General features: G+C 40.1%; 1 protein-coding gene across 2 annotated transcripts; it reads right to left on the bottom strand.

Annotated features, from left to right (window-relative positions):
- Positions 1–1751: 1751 nt before the first annotated feature.
- PLA2G15 (phospholipase A2 group XV) lies at positions 1752–20164 on the bottom strand. 2 transcript variants are annotated; one of them, XM_068202771.1, is made up of 6 exons: positions 19939–20164; positions 12358–12514; positions 10912–11030; positions 9355–9453; positions 8724–8948; positions 1752–5956 (listed from the first exon to the last, which is right to left on the bottom strand). In XM_068202771.1, exons 1-6 carry the CDS (start codon positions 20075–20077, stop codon positions 5445–5447), a joined length of 1251 nt encoding a protein of 416 aa, XP_068058872.1. In that variant the 5' UTR covers positions 20078–20164; the 3' UTR covers positions 1752–5444. The 2 variants fall into 2 exon arrangements, with proteins under 2 accessions (XP_068058872.1, XP_068058873.1); XM_068202772.1 differs by lacking the exon at positions 19939–20164 and adding an exon at positions 18130–18166.
- Positions 20165–20748: the final 584 nt, after the last annotated feature.

The raw sequence follows: 20748 nt of genomic DNA, 5'->3' as shown, positions 1-20748 counted from the left end.
TTGGTCAATAAATCTGCCTTCCCAAAAAGGTTACTAGGTGTGAGTCAGTGCTTACAAGCAAAGTGAAAACTTTGAGGTACAAGATTTATCCATTATTCAGCAGTGCAATAAGAAAACAGAGCTGACAGCATTTGCAGCATTTTTTCCAAATACATGATCTCTTTTGTACATCATAGTACTGTACACCAATCCACTCCAAGTAGTTGTAGTGTCCAATTTGTGCTTTTATCTGAGCATGTAAATAGGAGCGAATACCTAATTCACACCGTAGATCGTTTTACTCAAATTTGAATCAAGCTGAAGTTTCTTGCTTTTTATATCAGATAGAAAAAAAAATTCCTCCAGTAGCAGAGTCTGCACATGTACATGTCTTGATTCAGGACAGGAAACACTTTGTGGATATAAAACTTAGGTCTTCATTTCCCTGCAATCCTGTATCTCAGGTGAAATTAACAGAGATGCCATTCAGCACTACCTAAAACTCCTCTGTAACTTATATACTACTGCCCTCTACTGCATATATATATATATATGTATATATATATACACACAAACCATTAAACTTAACATCACTATTTTTAGTAAAACATTACATATTAATTTCTTGCATTTCCTGGGCTCATACTACATTCTGGTTTTGCCTAAAAGATGCTGATTTGGGAGCTAAATATTCCACTTAACTCAGCTGTTGATGTGAATGACCACAAAGGACATTAGTCTTAAACCAAAGCAAACTATTAACCTAGATCTTTAGAGGAACGCCACAACTCAAGCAAGAGATAGTCAAAATCATTTCTCAAAACTGCAATCCTATCATTAATGAAATAATTTAAGATGGCACAGCAAGATAGCATCAGACAAGCTGCAACTGTAATTTTGCTATTTTGAGGTTGCACAAGCCCTGCTAACTTCAGTGTTCCATCTATGCTCCAGCATTAGACCCCACACGTGTCTCTCCCATGGCTTTGCATCCCTCTGCCAGGCCTGTTATCATCCTGTCCTCCTCTTCCTTCCCAGCTTCTTGCAAGAACTGGCACATGGCTTCAGTGCAGGACCTTCCCCATATTAACAGGGAGCTGGAAGAAGGCCACATTCCCCTTTTTCCTGCAATCATATGGGGTCACAAACCTTGAGGCATGCAACAATGAGATCTGTACTAGGACAAGATGTTCAAATAAAGCATCTAGGGCACAGAGAGGAACAGCAGTCACTAACACTCTACTGTTATTACAGTCATTATCATGTTAGAAAAACCCCACATGAATCAGAATCACAGAATCACTGCCTAGCATTACAGTTTCTTAAGAGCCACAATGCACTATTTCTAATTGGAAAAAGATTGTTTCATAAAACTATAAAACTGTATTGTCATATGCATGGCTTTGTGGATCAGTTTGGAAACCAACACTAGAAAGGCAACTGCAGGCATTTAAAGCACTTCACAACTCAGGAACTAACTTCAAAATAATTACCTGAGTTGTAAGGCATCCTGAGAACTTTTTTTTTTTTAACACAAGACAAGCAAGTAAGAAGCAAGCAAAAAAAATGAATAGTCTCAATCCCATACCTCCATAAATTCAAGAACAATTAACAGTGAACTCCAAATGTACCACAAGACAGGAGGTGCATTAGGGAGATTAAACAAGAATTACTGTGAGAGACACCAATCATCTTTAGGGAAGAAAAACAGCATCAAGTTTTCATTTCCTCTGAGAACTGAGACAGCACATTATTCACAACAGGAGATAATCTGTATTAGATCAACTTTATTATATTATCAAATTTGACAATAAAATATTCAAAATCTATTGAACACATTCATACACAAGAACATACAAAATGCCAGGCCTCAGAATAGGTTCTGTACAAAATACTGGTTAGTGTAGAGCAGCAAAGTCACTGCCAAACATTCCCTGAATTTAAGAGGGCCTTGAACACACTGTGCTCCAAGAATTACCTTAATAGCAAACATTCCTTCCTTTGGTCTGCAAATCCTTTGCAATTATTGCTAGTTATTGAAGTTTTCTGCTTTTATACAAATCACATAGTGACTCTGAACCTCTTCAGAAGTACAATGACAGCTGAAAGCTTCTTCAGCATTTTCTATACAAGTTGCCAAAAATAAACACATTTGGTCCTCGAGACTAGTTTTGGTTTCTGAAAATATCCTGGAAGAATAAAACTAAGTAAAAAATACGGAAAGAGACACATACTTCATGCTTTAGGTACCAAAAAGATACATTAGTGAATTCAGACACTTCAGCTGTGCAGTGTGGCAAAGCACCTGAGTTAATCCTCTTATCAAAGGGCCACATTCTCATTAAAGGGGTTTTTTCAGACCTCTCTCCCCACAGGAATGGAAACAGCTCAGTGCCCGTGGCTGCAGCAGGTCTGACAGCAACGCTCAGTGCTGCCCTGCAGAGGATCCAGGGCAGGGAGCAGCCACTCCTCACACGCACAGTGCAGGGCTCCCACTTCACAACGGGAATAATGCATTCACTTCTCAGTGAGAACTGCATCCCAGCCTGCAAGAAACTGCAAATGAAAGGGCTGCTGATCATTTGGTAGGGGGGAAAAAAGACCCCACACTTTCTGGACATAAAACTGCAGATGCACCACAAGCAATCGAAGAACACCAGAGGTGCTGTGCTTGCTCTCACACAGTACTTAGGACTCAGGTACACACATTTCTTTACAACAGTACAACAAGGCTTTATAGTGACAAACAACAGAACAAATAAATAAAAGCCTTGAAAAACCTTCAGCTTCATTTTACCACATTAACTATCACAAGGCTTGTCTACTAACAGAAAACTGGTTTTGAAAATTTCAGGTTAAAAGATACAGCCAACTAATCTCAAACACAGTACTAGGTTGCCAAAATTATAAAAGAATAAAAAAGTTGTGCTTTTTTCCTCTTTTGGGTCACAGAAAGTATATTTTAAAAGTACTAAAGAAAAAAAAGTGCAAAAAGGACAAGCATTTTTTGAATCATGTATTTTGGAACGTCAAATCAACAAAAAAACCCTGCAGCTAAATTCTTGCTATGAGACTGAAAATGCTGTTGATTAATGGGTAAGGATCCAAATGAATCTTACAAACATTCTCCAGATCAGGTTAAGAATTGTTTACCTACATTGTTTTCTCATTTTTCAGCCCTTGATGTCTATGTTGATATCCTGCAATACAGCCTCCAGCTCCACTCAATCCAGTGCTTATTAACAAGCCTTCTCCTTCAGCAAGAAATACAGATTGTGATTATATGTTTTCTGTAATTTATTTTAATAGCCATTGTTTCAAAAACTGAGTCAGACCAAGGAAGAGCTTTATCATCTTCGAGCAGTCTTGGAACACAAGCTTGAAGCTTATCCAGCTGACAAGCCCTGCATAAAATAGATCACCTGGCTAAAGGGCAATTTTCTGTGGTGATTTTTTGAAGGCAGGTTGGGGCTTTTTTCCCCCCTCTTTGTTGTTGTAGGGCTTCTTCTTTTAGGGGGATTGGCTGTTTAGGTTAATTGGTTGTGGTTTTTTTTTTTTTTTTTTTTCATTTCAGCAGTTACACATTGCAAAGGCTGGGGACAACTCAGTACTTACTCTGGAAAAGTCTAGGCAATCTTGCTGCTGGACTGTAGGGTCCTGGGCAAGTGAGGACAAGATTAATGATCCATTTTAAAAATCAGGAAAATGTCAACACTCCCTCAACATAAGCATTAGGAAAAAATTAAGAGGGGGAAATAAAGCTACATAAGAAAGTTATAACCTAGAAAGATAATTGGCTTGTTGATGACCCTAGTTCAAATTGTTTTGAATTAACAAGAGATTCCTGAATTAAAACTAAAGTCTTAAAACTACCTCCTGTTCCATTGTACAACAGCAAGAGTTCCAGCCCATCAGTTCAACAGATCTTATTGATATGTCCAGTGGCAAAAAACATTTTAGGCATGCTACCAAAATAGTTAAAACTTTAGTCTTTAGACATTCAGTTTCTTAAGTAATGAACCCTTAATAATTCAATGAGTTTCTGCAACTCTTAAAATATTTTTCTTGGAGAACCTAGCATTTTGAAAGCATTCAAAGCTCTGTTTTTAGAAAACTAAGTGCTGTCTAACTGGGTGACTTGTTTTAAAGCAAGCAAGAGAGAATTTTTGAGTATAACTATTTCTCCAACAGGACTTCTGTAATCAAGGTGGTAAATATGATGGCCTTTAGGCCAGCACTTCTGTGGAGGTCAGAGCTGAAATTACTATTTGAACATTGAGTAGAACAACACTGTAGGAAATTACAGAACTGCATGTTCAGCAATTTATAGAAACATTTAAGGAACCACATGTTCCAACTTCTTAAAACAGCAAAAATGAAACTTGTAATCTATGGGAAATTACTTTTAGTCCTAAAGCAAAAAAATTCTTTTCAGTGGAATGCAATGTTGATCTAATCACTGCTTAGTCAGGCAACTGGATCAGAGCCAAAGTATTGGACTGACAACAAGGTTTATACTCCATACTGGCTTTCATTCCCAACTCCAGTTCAGAAGTTCACTTTTCTTTAAATGCTGCCCACCATCCATTATTATTTCCCCTACAGGAGGTTGTTTTCCACCCAGAAATGCAATTCTATACGTTTCAGATTGCTTGCCAGTATTCAATTAGCTTTGATTGATGTGCTACTCCACAATAACTGTGCTAAAGTTACTACAAGCACCAACCAAAGTTTAGTGTCATTCCCTCACTGAGAAATAAAGCACAGACTGAGAATTCCTCAGACTCCAGACTGTATATGATCAGGGATTCTAGAAGTTGATGAGCAAACCATTTCCTCTTTCTAATATAACCCAGTAGGGCACCTAATAAAGAAGCTTCAATTCACACATTTATCTTTTCCCCTCCACAGGCTGTAAAAAATAAAAGTCTGGATTACTACAAAGCACAGTTCCAGGCACACCTCTTCCCTATTTTACCTAGTAGATACGCACATTTATAAACTAATCCACTGGGAACTGTGGATCAGAATATGCAAGACCCTTTGCAATGCTTATTGTGTTTGCCAAATTGTTAATACCATTCCCCTGGGCATCCAAAATTGCCATTCTTCCTAGCCTTCCACTCCAAACCTGCAAAGTCCACACAAAGGAACTCTGGGATCCATACTCCATGCGGTATGTGCAAGGGGCTGCACAATCTCCAGATGAAATTCTGTATGACCATTGGACCAGAGGCACCAAAATGCATATTTGACAAAATTTTCAGATTGTGAAAATACCATGAAGCATGATGAACACAAATCAGAGACGAACAATCATTTAGAATACTAAGCAACTTGAAAACAACCTTTTAAAAAAGCAAAATAAATAATTCAAATATCTAAATATCAAGGGATTAAAAGGCATTTCCCCATATTTAAGGGAAGGCATCACAGGTGAGGAAATAACTATCAACACAAGGTTATCACAAACCAAAGAGCAGCTTTTTCACATAGGAGATAGTAGTATCATTGGACAGCATTTCAATGTGCTCGTTTCCTGAAAGCTCAAACATCACCACTTCCTGTTTTTGCCTGTCCACCCACTTTCTACATTGCAAGGCACTCTGTAAGTTCACTGTACCATCCCCATCGCTGTAGAAAATCTTGGGCTCTCTGTCAGGAAAGCTTTCATAATGGAAAGAGTCGGGGGTTTCCACGCCAGTGCCGTAGAGGCAGTGGATGCGCACCCCGGGCGGGGTCATGCCGTACACCAGGGGCTCCGTGTCCTGCCTCATCAGCCAGCCATCCTCAAAGTTTATGTCTCTGTAGAACTTCCAGTAATCCCGGAGCGTGTAGTTAGCTGTGGGTGTGCTCACAAACACCTTGTCTGGAGGCCACGTGTAGTTGTAGGGGAGCATCCAATTTGTGGAAACTGCTGATCTCTGCTGGTCTCTGATCTTGAGTGAACTGATGACAGGGATTCTGTTGTTGTCACCTTAGGGAAAAAAGTGAAATTTCATTATCCATGAAGCAAGACATCAATCTTAATCAGCACCAGTTACTAGCACTCATGGTGATAACATGAACAATAAGTTTGTTCCCCTGGCTTACAGTGACAATTTGAAAAGTTTTTTCTCCTTGATGATTGTCTCATAAATTAACTCCTGCAAACTGACTTTTAATAACTTCCAAGATTTAAATATGAGTTGATGAATGACTGAAATAAATGCCTTTAACACAGGACTAAGGGATAATTTATATGCACCTTTTTGCATATTTTAACAATTGTTCTTCCATCTTCACAAAATCAAAAGCTGCTTTAAAAAAAAAAAAAAAAAACAAGAAAAAAAAACCACAAGAAAACCCTGAGACAAATACAAGTTTATATTCCTTGTTTGTTTTCATTATCACAGTGGCTGTCACACCTCAATTCTTCCATCAGCTGAACCTTGAGTTTTATTTTCCATTATTTCCAGGTGGTTACAGCATGTAGCGGTCCAGGTCAACCATGCCATAATAACTGAAATGCTGCAACTGAAACCACTATTCCGGAAAAATATATTTGGTGCTATTTCAGTTCCACGGGGTGGCACTATTGCTTCAGCAAGGCACAGTAATGCCATCTTTAGGAGCACTATATGGAGACCTTGCTAGTCTGAAACAGATAAAAACTCAAATGCACAGGCAGAATCACAAAGGTCCTGAAAAACGGGTCTCATGATACTGTGTGGTGTAACAACTTCACTGTGCACTCTCACCACTAAGGTGCTGAACACTGCTTGGCAGTTTTCAGCAAAGAAAGCCCAAGTTCTGAACCGAACAATGAAAGGAATGCGTACAAGATTTATTTCCAGTAGAATAATCAAACACAGAACCTGACTATCCCAGCCTTCTCTTACAGAACTGTAACAAAGTGCTTCTCAAATACTTCACTTTTCTCATAAGTGAAGAAGTACAAGATGGCCAACACCACATTTAAGTCAGCAGACACATCGGAACATTAGGTGTAAGGAAGACACCGCTAACATTTCAACCTTTCAACATGTTAAAAATAGAAACAAACCACTGTGAGCTTTGTGTCTTTGCCCACTGCAGTGGGATCCAGCAAAGCTCATGTACAAGTAGCTGAAAGTATCACAGAAATCTCCAGAAAACAATTCCACCTGTGTACTGTTTACCACTTTGATAACACAGCTGTGGATTTGACATGAAGTTCCTGGCATCACGTATCATAAACAGGAATGGGAGCAGAAAAAATGCATTCATAGAGTGCCTTGTCTTTCCTGCTGAAATGCAGTATTTGCTTTAAAGCAACAATTCTTCAGCATACCAACCCTGATAACTTTGGAAACTCTTAAATAGACTAATGCAGTCCAAGGTTCTGATGGTGATGTTTTACCATGGTGGATATGGTGATGGGGGATATTTGAGACAGAAACAGTTTAAACCTGTACATTCTGATATTATGTTTGCCCATGTAACTTTCCCACATAATTCTTAAATTTCTGCTCAAAAACATGGAAGTTTAGTACAATAGATACACAGATTAAAATATGACTGACTACATTTTAGTAGAAATTTAGCTATTCATTATGCATTAGCAGAATTAGCCCCTTTGCTAGAGATGCATTATAAAGCATATACAAAGTATAAAGCACAAAAGTTTAAACCAACAGAGATATGGGACTGTGGAATTTTATGTAATTTCATGTAATTTTCTGAAGGTGATATTAACATTGTTCACTTCTCGCCATTTTTGTAATGGGAAGCAAATATGTCAGACAAAGCCTGTGGGAAAAGGGAAATAAATTTTTAGAGTGACATTTCAACAGCTTTAACAATGTGTAAATTGGGTGTTTGTATTGAGTCAAGTTTTCTAATTAGTAATGGAGCAGTGCACTACTGCTCAGAATCAAATGCCTTTGCTAAGCAAAGTATTCTTTACTCTGGCCATGCATGGCTGACTCTCACTGTGTGTTTGGCATTTTGATAAAGTCCAATTTTTGATGTCAGCTTTAATTAGGAAGAAGATAGTGCATATCCAAAGCTAACAGGTCAGAAACAAGCTACAAAACCAAGCCAGAAACATTGAGAACTAAATGTACATGATGTAATTATGGTATCACATGATGGGTAAGTGAACATTTTCCATCAGTCATTTTCAGTTACTTACTCAAGTACATTATGCTGCTTTATTCAATTTTTTTTTTTGTTTTTTAGTCTCTGGCATATCCAGTCTGCTAAACCCAAGACCTCAAAGATTCACTTTCCTAATCTGTAGAGTTATCATTTTCACCTGACATTTACACAGCGGACACCAGTTCCCCACCATCTCTACAAGTTTCCTTTAATGTTAACCTCAAGCAGCTGTGTGATCTTTAATCAAAGGAAACTGCTGAATGCTCTGGAGTCCTTGGTAGCTTTGCCATACTGATCAGAGAGCAATCAGGCTGGGGGCAGAAGGGACAGAAAGAGAAGGCTTCAGGCCAAACAGCAGACAACACAACAATCTGCTGAAAAGAGGTCAGGAGAGGTCAAGAAGGGAGAAAGCTCCAAGTTACAGGATGTAAGAAATCTCAGTCCACCCCCACAAATATGAAAGGTAACAGTTGGGTTGCAAGGCTTGAAACATCAAGTTGTCGTTGCTTACAAAAAAGTGGTTTTCCCTTCACAGTACCTTAAACTCTCATCCTGCAGTCTTACAGTCAACAGTCTCGTTACCATTGTGCACTACACACACAGCAAAGCCTCCCATTACCTACCTGAAGCCAGCACACGGAGAGTTTTAGCCACTCCTCCCCACGGAGCACCTAGTGACACATAATCCTTGATGTACTTGTCCTTCCAATCCTGGGGCTGGTGGTTCAGGAAGTACAGGGTGTACATGTTGCCCATGCTGTGGGCAATCAGCACAACAGGGCTTCCATATTGCTCATACAGTAACTCTATCATCTTGCGAAGTGCCACAAAATAGTCTTCATTCTCATCTAAAACATACAGATTACACAGTGATAATTATTCATTGTGAATGCTGAGCTTTTAAAAAAATAAGCTTTTAAATAATGGTGTTGAACTGTCTACAGAATTAATGATGCAGACCTTAGAAATTCCAATACTGAATAGGAGGGGTGGGAATTTTGTGTGCACATGCTTTAGTGAAATGGGTTTTTCTGTTGCTTTGTTCTGGTTTTAAGCAAGTTTTAAATAGCAAGTTGTTTAAAGAAGAAAAAAAAAAAATGAAATCACAACACTGAGCTTGTATTTGCATCCAGGAGTACCCAGGCCCCCTAAAAATTAAGTTTTTAGATTGTAAAGGATGGGAGAAGAGATTCACTACATTATTTGCTGGCTAGGAGAGTCAAACTTTTGTTAAAATAACAGTATATTATTTACTTGGTGCCTTTCTCCAGTCATAAGGTGCTCCTCTAACATCTTCATCACGTTTGTAGCCCCAGTCTACTAAACTCTGCACCAACATATAGAAGTAACTTCCTGTAAATATCAGATAAGAGAGAAACAGAAGAGTAACAAGGTTAGTGTGTGAAGCAGCTGTCAGACAGTACTGCAAAACAAAGTTCCAGAGGCAGTGTCTGTGACACCACATGTACACATTAAACCTGCAGTTTGCCTGTAACAATCTAGAAAGCTGCACGCATATTGAACAAAATGAGTCATGCTCACCATCCCCCAAAATTGAGAGACTATCACTATTAAAACTTCTTACTAGATGGCTGACCTCTCAAACACTTTGGCAGCCAAGTGTAGTATATGCAAAGTTTACCCTTGAACTACGACATAGTAATTTCTGAGGGGTTTTCATCAGAGTCATAGCTTTTATTGATTGCAAATTAACAATAGGTAGGGAGTAACAGTTGGCCTGGACTTCACCAACATTTATTCTTGGAAACAAATGCTTATCATATACCCCAGGGCAGAACTTTGGAAACTACCCCAAAACTACTTTTTTAATCCCTGGGGTAGTGGACTAATTCTTAAGTAACTGAACATAAAGCTTTAACAGCAAAAAGGGAAACAGTTGCAGACTGCCTGTTGAAAGATGTTACTTAATGCAAGGTTTGACACATGAGATTTAAATATTACCAGGACTAAATGCATCCAGTAATAGTGTCAGAACAGTCTACAGAACACCATATTTAAGTTTAAGCAGAACCTCATTTGTTAGTCTTGAATGTTTATCATACAGTCCAAGTGGAGAATTGAACCATAACTCAGTTCTAGGTGTAAGAGTGACCTAGTGCAATCATTAAGCATATCACTGCCCTTAAAGAACAGGTCCATGCTATGCAGCATGTCAAGCTCAGTGCATTACTGACTATTCAACTCCTCCAGTCTTCAGCCACAGCAAACAACTCACAAAAGCTTATCAAACTCAGTGTTTTCTCAAATGTGACTTCTACAAAAGCACCAAACAAAAAACCCTGCAAACACATTAATGCAGAAATCTTTTGCAGCACAAATGCAATTATATAGTTATTCTGGCACCAGCAAAATACAAGGAGCTACATGTTGTGGTACCATATCTCCCAATCCAATTAACCCATCTCTAAGGCCAAAGAATACCTTTCTCAGAACTTGTGCTTTTATTTCAGTTTTGCTTGTCAAGCTTAAGCTTCTTCACAGAATTTTCTACTCAACCCATCTCATTTTCTGAAAGCATCAGTCCTCAATATGCCTACCCAGATTTCATCCACCAAACTTAGATTTGATACAACACTAAATAACATGGAATCTTCTTGTCTCAATCTATCTGGCCATGCAACAAATGAAACAATACAAAGCAATGAAAACTCTTAAAAGCCAAGTGAGCTCACAGAACTGTAATTTGAAATCACATTATGCTTTGAATCACATCAATTTATGCTTGCTGCATAAATGCAAACTGGAGAAACCCTCCAATGACAAAGCACTCCGGACACAGCTTGTACATACCCACGCTCCTTTTACTTGGGTCAAGAAATTCCAAGGAAAATGTCTGCCCAAACCCTGGGACTCTGATATCCACTCCATCTGGTGGTTTTGTAATCTTACTTGTTCGATTATATACCAGCCTGGGGAGGAAGGGAAGAAAAACAATTAAACAAAGCATGAAACATGTTTTATTGCCACATGACAGCCCTCAATTACACTGGGTCTTATATTCTGAGTGCAGTACAAGAACTTTAAGTGCTGTTACTCAGAAGGAGGAAAAAACCCAAGCCAAGCAGACATGATCAGAGTACTTTCATGGCTAAGAGATTATACAATGCAAACAATTACTTTAATTACTTCAGTGCTTTATGTGCCGAATCTAAGACTTTTTGTCTCTGTAAAACTGAGTATATGGAAGTGTGACTGAAATTCATCTTTAAAATATAAGCTACTTTATATAGTTCTACACCATTTGACTTTGCATCAAGTCACTAAATGGAAAAAACTTGTAACGAGCATAGGAATGTGGCAGTAGGACAGAAAATACCTATTAAATCAGACATCAAAAATATTAACCTACCTAAAAAAATCACTTCTACTTAACTAGAAACACCCATACCAGCATAACGGAATACTTTATTTCCCAATTAATAACAAATAGCACCTCAGGAAACATATCGAGGTATTGAGTGTTGTGTAAATACTTTTCAAATCAACTTAGGATGCAAAGAAACTGGAGCATTGAGTCAGGAGTTTATTTCTTTAATCATCCCTATTATTATAGTTGGGGGTTGGTTTGTTTTTAGTACCATATCAATACAATTGCCATTTCTGAATGCAAGTTTTTGCCCCTAGATGGAGTCTAAGAATGTAAACCAATGCACAAATCTCTTAAGAAAAATCTCTCTAATCCATAAGGCACAGGGCAAGACAAAGCAGACTGCTTTTCAACAGCTCAGTACATTCATAAAAGAGCAACATGCCAATGCAATAGTTTTTAATTGCACCAGCCAATTATTTCTTGTTTTCATAAATATATTTATATTATTTTTACAGGAATACTAATAAAGCAGACTGAATTACGAAATAGCATGAAAGCCCATCTCCTCTTGCTCGCAAAAAAAAAAAAAAAAAAAAAAAAAAAAAAAGCAGGAAAATCTCCTCATTGAGATAAGGCCATAGAGGTGTCTAACAAGTGCTCAAACCTACACTGAGCACTGAGTCACTGGTAGAAGAGAAAGTGGAAGAAACTAAGAGAGCCTCTGCTTCTCATCAGCAATTACAAATTACAGCTACTTCACATGAAACAGAGCTACATCTTCAGACCCATCCTGTCAGCCTACCCAGCAGAATTCCAAGTCATTCCTCTCACTGGTCTTGAATCAGAAAAGGAACTTAAAGGCAGTCATTCTGCATGTCAGTCTAAGGAAAGGATGTAACTGCAAAGAGTAACATTTCTGATCTTACCTGATATTATCAATCCAGCAGTCAATGATGACAGGCAGAAGCAATTCTAGATTCAGCCAGAGTGTAAAATAACTGTCTGTCTTCTTAGAGCAGAGATAGTGCACCACTGATGGCTTATCTAACTTTGCTTCCAATTGATTACCTAAGTCCCCTGGAACTGTAAAATATAAAGAAGAGAGAGAGAGATAAAAAGCAGACAGTTAATTAAAGCATATAACATTTTCTATTGCAGTATACACAGCTAAGTACCGTAGCCCTTATGTGCATTATCAGTGCACCCAGACACACCATCAGGTTTTGTAATCGGAGAAAAAAGACTACATAAGAAGGTACTACATATACATTTTCCACTGAAAATATTTCTATATTTTTCAAGCTGAGAAATCAACATGTAGAATGATTCTGGATTAACAGCTCCTAACTTCAAAGAGCAGACTATAAAGGAACATGTAAGGCCATGGGTATGAAAAAAAAAGATTGTCTAGGACATTACCAAACTTATCTGTTTTTTCAAGTACAAACTGAATCTTTCTGAAAGATTTTTTTTTTCCAAAGCATCACAACTGCACAACTTTCTTCTCTTTAAACAGTTGCCTGCAAACTATCAATTTGATAGAAACATAAAAAGACTGATTTAGATTATTTATCTTCCCTTCTTCACATAAGACCAGACTTTGACAACACAAGACATGGTTGGCTGACAATGTAAAAATGCAATTTCATATTTTTACATTCAGGTTTTGGCAACAACAGTCACTTTTTCTTCCTTTGGATACCTTACATGAGTAAGATGTGGTGGAAAGGGTTTTGGGTATTTGCACCTTCTTAAGGCATATACTAAATGTCAGTATTAGTTTGACTAAGGTTTATTCTTCATTATTTTTTAAACCCTAGATGGAAGCAGGAATATTTTCTCAAATTAGAATTAGTCTTAACCAAACACTAACAATTTTCAGCACCAAGTTTTCAGAGAAACTTCTTACATTCTGTTATGTTTAGTCATTTTTTCCTCAAGAAGCAGAGAGACAAAAACATTCCAGGAACTGAAAGGTTTGTCTGTATAAGAAAAATTTAGAAGTTAGGCACTTCTTAAGGGTTCCCTCCATTCCTTTCAGGTCCACAAAGCTCCCTTTTTAGGATGTGCTTGTCAATGTTTAGTTTTGAAGTTTTTTAATGCAGGTCTACCCATACATTTGTTCCCCCTATCCCCCAGTAAGCTGCACAATCAAATCAGTTTGAGTTCTATAATACACTGATACTTAGCAATGGTTTAAGGAAGGAGCTAATATCTTTTAGAAGAATGCCTAATTTAACTGCAAAACCAGATGTGCTTTTAGAAAAAAAGTTATTGCAGAACTGAAAAAGGCCAAAACTTCAGATAACCCACTCTTACCACCTCCAACCACAGCAGGTTATGCCCCATGAGATGTACCTCAGGATTTCTTTACTAACTACCTCTGCTTTCTCATTAGGTTTTTAGGAGCTTTATTTTTGTCACCTTAAGTGAAACGTTAAAAGGCCCAGTAGCTGACCATGGTTTATTTTAGGTCATATTTCAAGGACTCTGATATACTGGAAAGCATAGTAAAGGAGATTACAGCATTGCATCACACCCTAGAAAGAGTTTACTGAAGTTCAGTCTTGTAACCTCACAAAATCCTACTTAGTAATTGCTTAGAGAACTAAGACAACAACTTGTTCCAGTCTCGTGCCTCTGCTGTATCAGTGCTTTTAATTGGAAAAGGAACAGAACGTAATTCTATTTATATCAATCTTTCATGACCAGCCAGTTTCAGCAGCAGACCTGCCAAGGACATAACAGGTTGATTTTGTCTTCAGTTTCAATGCAAAACAAAGAAGAGTGACATTTTGTTCTAGCCTGGAATCTCACTTCCTTGGGTAAAAATAAAGTTCTTCCAGCAAAGATGCCCTTCAAAGACTCAGACAAACATCTGGGGTATTAGAGTTTGGAGAACTTGCTGAGGTTTCCAAACTGAACTCAATCAATCACAAGCACTCCTGCTCAGAGTAGGGAAAACTCACAGCTGAAGAAGTTTCAGATTATAATCAAGATACATCTATCAACAAAGCACTGAAAGTAGGATACTGTACAGAGTCTCACTTGGACTTAATGGAATGATCTTAGATTAACTGCAACTTTCATTTAGTTAAGATATTTTATCTTCAAGCTTCTGGATGATAGAGGCTCTGCTCCTGTGTCCAACTCAGGACACAAGATGAGAAACATGACATACTGATTTTACTCAAGGGATGATAAGGAACAAGATGAAAAATGGCAATTTTTTCAATTCTAAACAAAAGATAAAGGACAAGTTCTACCTGTGCAAAGATAAACACTGTAGCTAAAAAATAAATTCTCATGTACAAATATGATGCATGTTTGTTTGTAAAGCAGGGATTAACAAAAATGTTTTTGTCAGTTTGACATTTCCATATTAACAGTGAAGCTGCTAATCACTATCACTCACACCTTAGGGCATTTTTATTTTCTAAAGTATACTTTGCAAACTGAAGATGCTTTGTGATGAACCTATAGGAAACAAAATATAAATTTTTGTTTTTGAGATTATAGAAAAAAACATGCAAGATCTTCAGCCCTCAACCCAACCAGTTTAACAGTGTTAATGATTTACATTTTGGCTGGAGAACTACTTAGTGGTTTTTTATAAGTAACAGGTTAAAAAATATCACACTGAAGATTAATTCTGTAGGTTAAGGATGTAGCTTTCTAAATTTTCTATGGTGGAATTTGAAAGCAGTAGAAAAACATGTTTCCCTTTGCTTTCAGGCCATACAGAAGATGGACCTGCAGGCAGAGTAATCTGTATGCAATTTTTCTCCTCCTCTCATCTACCAATACCTGCAGCTTCTAAACATTTTTGCTTTTAAAGTTCCAAAAGTTCTTTCTAAAGCCTGCATACTGACCCCAAAATAACTTGTTTGTGAAGTTCTGCTAAATACATCAGCACTAGTTAAGACCGGATGTCCAAGACAAGATCTTCAACAGTACTCTGCTTCCCTAATTTGCAGCTGTGTAATTCCTCTGTTAATTTCAGAACTGCAAACATTTGGAAAAATTAGATTTCTTATTCAGCAGAAAAAAGTGTTTCCATAAGATTTTGTGTTCTATCAGTTCTAGCACAGGCTCCTTTTTCACAAAGATGCTAACCCCAACAAAACTCACTCTAATACATCAATAAGCCAAATTCACTTCCAATATTCATAGTATCCTTGGCTAATTTTTTGGTCTCATATGCCCTGACAAAACCAGTAGATCTCCCTCTGAGATGTGTTTTTATATGATTAAACTGTATAGAAAAGCACATTTAGAAATATCATTAGAGTTTAAGAGAGGTAACAGACTGAATTGCAGTAATTAGCTTTAGGATACATTCCTATTCCTGCCTATCACTATCCCTAAGTCTTAATGACAGATTCACAGTTCCCACCAAGAGACAATAAGCAAATTGCACCCTAAAAGTGACTTGCCTTAAGACTGCTCAGATAACAAAGAAAAAAGTTCATTCAACAAAAGTCCAAATATAAGGATCCTAAGAACAAAAAAAGAAAAAAGGTGTCTGTTTAATAACAGGGTGGGGAGCCAGGATATTTTTTCATGTGGGGAAAAAGAAAAAAGAGGGCCAGCAGTTGGTATTTTTTTTACTACTTTTATCTGAAATGCAAACGCCTTTGGGTATTTATCAACGATCATAACTTTTTAACCAGTATTATTTCCTCAAATAACTGTCGTCTTTTTGGTTCTATAAATTAGTCTTCCTTCAAAATGAAGCAACTTGCCAGGAAAATTAATTTTAAACTCTGACTACAGGTCTCTGAGAACATCTTGAAGCAGCTCATAGACTCCACAGACTGCCACAGAAAAGGCCTTGTTTAAAATTAGGAACAAGAAAGCAAACAACGTCTCACATGATACTTCCAGATACCTTGGATCACATGAGGCATAAACATTTAAATCACTCCTGACATCTAGCCAGCTGACCATACAAACATACACAGCTCAATTAGCAGTCAGCAGGAATTCACAGGCACAGCTCCTTTGCATGTAAATCAATTATTAACAAACTTCATTTAGGTGTCTTTCTAGAAAACTTTAGCCAAGTACCTAACAAATTGTTTGCAGAAGGTATCAGAACATTGATATAGTTATTGTGTTGAGTCAGCTCTAAAAGGTAAAGAGTTCAGCGCATCTCACACTGATCTTATAAGGATGGGTTACCAGCTCCAAAAACGCCTAAGACACGAGATAGTATGCAGTGATTATTGATGGACTAAAACAGAGAATGAAGGAAGAAGAACAGCCACAAAAACTACTTGCCATAAGCATTAAAGACAAGCCTGTTGAACACCAACAAACTGATAAGTGTAAAAAATTATAATTCATCTAAGTATAAAGCAGATATGCAGAAGTAATTGCACAGAATACATGCAATATACATTTTTGTAGATATTTTAGTAGAACAGAGGCATTCCGTGGTTTATTTTGGTTCTTAAGGGAGATTTTTCTGTTTGATTACATCATCCTGGCTAAATAGAAAAACACTTTAAAAAAGGCATAAAAGCAAGTCAGTACCATAATTAGTCTTCTTTTCCCCCAAAACACTTAGGAAAGGGAACTGAGACAGTCACCTTAGGTTTTAATGAGAATTGTGCCTTATATCAGGCCTTCAAGCAGGCTCTGTAAGTAAGGTTTTGACTTTCACCTGTTTCTTCTTCTTCTCTAATGTCACTATTATATAAATATACTTCAATGCTTTTTTATTTAAATCTCAGAAAACTGAGCAATTGCACTGCAGTATTTTGCTGTCAGTTACTACCCATGGCACTTTGGTCCCTGGTGTTGCTCCTTTGGTATGAGCGAACATGAGCTCCAGGCAGAGTAGCTCCAGCTACTAAGGCACCTCGAGGATGCACAGACCAGGTTAAAGCAACCTAATCCAAGCCATGTGGTGCCACTCTCCACGTTCTCTGTGCCAGCTCCTCCATTAAAATAATTCACCTACAAAATTAATCACTTCTTCCTCATCAGGTTATTTCCTCATGCTTCAGCAGGACAAAGGACTCCACAAAGTGGCCAACAAACAGGTACAAGGAAAGCTGGGTGAGCACCAAGGAACTGTTAGACTGGCACAGCTGCTCCACAGAACCACCTTTCACCTGAGCCAGTCAGGGGCTCTCCAAATCTGAGAGCTGCTGCCATCACAACTGTGGCCAAGAGTTACAAGGCTGTATAGATGCAGCTCAGCTCTTTTCAGATGTGAGATTCCTCGAAGCAGCAGTTTTGTCAGTACCTGGGCAGCAGAACAGAAGTTACCCATATATGAGCAACACTTCATATTTTGCAAGATTCTGCTCTAGTTCCCCTCTTTTACTTGGGTAATGACTTGGGGTCATTGCACAAAAGATTCGAGAGCAAGCTACACTGGGTCTTGTGACCATCCCTGGTCCAAAACATTTCTGAAGTGATCGCTATGTTGACAACGTTCCTTTAAACAGCAATTCTTCTTTCTTTATTCCTTAAGATCAGGTGGCCAACTTGCCACACACAGAGTATGACCAAACTTAATTCCCGTTTCTACTCAGGTGTGTTAACCTCCAAACAGATCGAGTGTTTTGACCACGAGAACCTGTTTACTATAAGATAAAAATGTATTTAAAAACTGAACTTACATGAGAAATTAGGAGTCTAGATGCCAGTCTGACAAATCAGGAGGATCAACTCTGTATTCCCACCTAATATGGGCTCCAAATTCATCTCAAGCTTGTATAGGCTTGTATAATGCAGACTTACTGCTCTAAATCTTTTTCATTTGTGTATCCAGGTGATGTGGGTTTTTCTCCCTTCCCCCAAACACCTGTGTTAAGCCAGCACTTAGAATGCTTCCCTGAATGATTCTCAGAAGCCCTTCCACCATCCTCATCACAGGAATTCCTAAAAAGCTTATTTTCACGTCACACATGCAAGAAGCATGAGGACTGGGCAGCAAAAAAATCCAGCAAATTTTAAAATGCAGAGACTGACTAGAACACTAAGAGATACATGTTCTGTAGCATTTCATGAAAATTCACTGTAACAGCAAGAAAGTCTGTTGTAAAACACTCCAGATGAACATGTGCTCAGCCACACAGTATTTACCAGAATGTCTCTTCAGGAAATGTAGGTCAGCCACAGTTCTTAAAACCATCCTTAGGGAACATATATACTTACAGTAGAGCCATCAGTAGTAAATCCACACTCCTACAATCAGTAACCCTTTCTGCCAGTTGCTTTTAAATCTTTGATTCCTTTCCAGATAGAGTTCAATGTTAGATCAGCAACTAAAACATCTCTGTCATCAGGAAGCTTGCACTGGAGCAAGTGCCAAGGCCTGGCAGCATTGCAGAGTGGAAAGATGGCATAAAAGATTGTTTCTAGCCTCCCCAGACAGAATTCAAATAATTTTTCCTGTTTCAACTCCTGCCTCTTAGGACATCCTTCTGCAGTTTCTACTTCCAAACCACAGCCTGCCATTCAGTTCAGAGGTCTTTTAAGAACTGTGGATTTGTACACACTGTACCCTGAGATAACAAGAACATTTTTTAATACGTTCTGGTAGAGTTTGCCCTTCTAAGTCAGAAGTTTGTAACAGCAGTAACAAAGCCACCATCAGAGCCTAAATTATTATCAGGAAATGGAGACTGAACTGAACAACATGTCACTTTTCCCATCTTCTCAGTTTTTCTTCCCCGTGACCATCAAGATAAATCAACAATAAGAACATGCAGCATGCTGAATATATTCACCGGACTGGCTACTGACATTACTGTCACCAAATGCACTTGCTGTCTTGGAATGCTTAAGAATTACAGTTTCAGTAGACAAGTTATTGAAACATTTAAAATTTATTTACATCTTATTACCAATGGATACAAAAAGCAACTAACAAATATTACTTATTAACCATTATATGAATATTACCTGCATATTCATCACAAACTAGTCTGTGTTAACAGGTGAAACCACAGGCCAGTAACAAATACTCGTTTTTCATGTAACATGATGAAGTGACTATTTTTTTTCTTTTTTTTTATTTGGTAATTCAAGTGCTAGAACACCCAATCACTCCTCTTTCCACATCTGATTCCAGCCTCTTTCACGAACGGTTCATAGAGAGGAAAGACTTAAGCAGGGATGCTCTGGTGTTACTTAATGAGCTCGAAGCGTACCAAAGCGAGCCTTGTCTGTTCCCCGGCCGCTGCCAGGCCAAGGCAGCCCCAGCCCGGACCTCCCGCCGCTGGGCCGGGCCGGGCCGGGGCCGCTGGGCCGGGCCGGGCCGGGGCCGCTGCGGAGCCGCCGCTCGGTGCGGGCTCTGCGCGCCGCGGAGCACGGGCACTGCCAGCGGCGGCCGGGGCGCGCTCCCCGCGGCCGTGCCGAGCCCGCAGCACCCCGGGCCCCCTGCGCCGCCCCGCCGGGGGTGGGTAACGGGGCCGGCGGGCTCAGCTCGGCTCAGCTCAGCTCAGCCCGGCCCCGCAGCGCCCGCCCCGCCGCCCCCCGGCTCTTACCCAGCACCACGGGCGGCCCCGCGGGCCGGCGGCGCGGCGCGCTCCCGCCGCCGGGGCACAGCAACAGCAGCAGGAGGAGGCTGAGGAAGGAGCTCCGTCCGGAGCGCGGGAGGAGCCTGGCGCCAGCCGACAGGAACATCGCCCCTGCGCATACCCCCGGGGCCAGGAGCCGCCACCGCTGCGCCGGGGCTGCCGCGGCCCGGCCGGAGTGCGGCCCCGCCGCCCGGCACGGCCAGAAAAGGGCCCGCCCGCCCCGCCGGGCCCGCCCCCGCCCGCGTCACCGCCGAGCGCGGAGGGCCCTGGCGGCTGCCGGTCAGCCCCGGCTCTGGGGGCTCGGCTCTCCCGTGGAAAGCCCTGTCAGTGTGGCGGCCCCGGCTGTGAGGGCTCGGCTCTCCCGTGGAAAGCCCTGTCAGTGTGGCGGCCCCGGCTGTGAGGGCTCGGCTCTCCCGTGGAAAGCCCTGTCAGTGTGGCGGCCGCGGCTGTGGAAGCTCGATCCCCGCCGAAAGCCCTGTCAGTGTGGCGGCCCCGGCTGTGAGGGCTCGGCTCTCCAGTGGAAAGCCCTGTCAGTGTGGCGGCCCCGGCTGTGAGGGCTCGGCTCTCCCGTGGAAAGCCCTGTCAGTGTGGCGGCCCCGGCTGTGAGGGCTCGGCTCTCCCGTGGAAAGCCCTGTCAGTGTGGCGGCCCCGGCCGCAGGCACAGGCAGCTGCCCCGGACAAGTAGGGACAGCTGTCGCCCGTTCTGCTGGGGCCAGCAGAAAGCTCTGAGGGAGACGTGCTGAGGGAGGAGAGCGTTATTATGTCTAGAGCTGTTTG

The sequence above is a fragment of the Anomalospiza imberbis genome, chromosome 12 (assembly GCF_031753505.1).
Source record: "Anomalospiza imberbis isolate Cuckoo-Finch-1a 21T00152 chromosome 12, ASM3175350v1, whole genome shotgun sequence".
Lineage (NCBI taxonomy): Eukaryota > Metazoa > Chordata > Aves > Passeriformes > Viduidae > Anomalospiza > Anomalospiza imberbis.
Note: the sequence above shows the minus strand (reverse complement) of the source record. Positions and strands in the feature narration are given on the sequence as shown.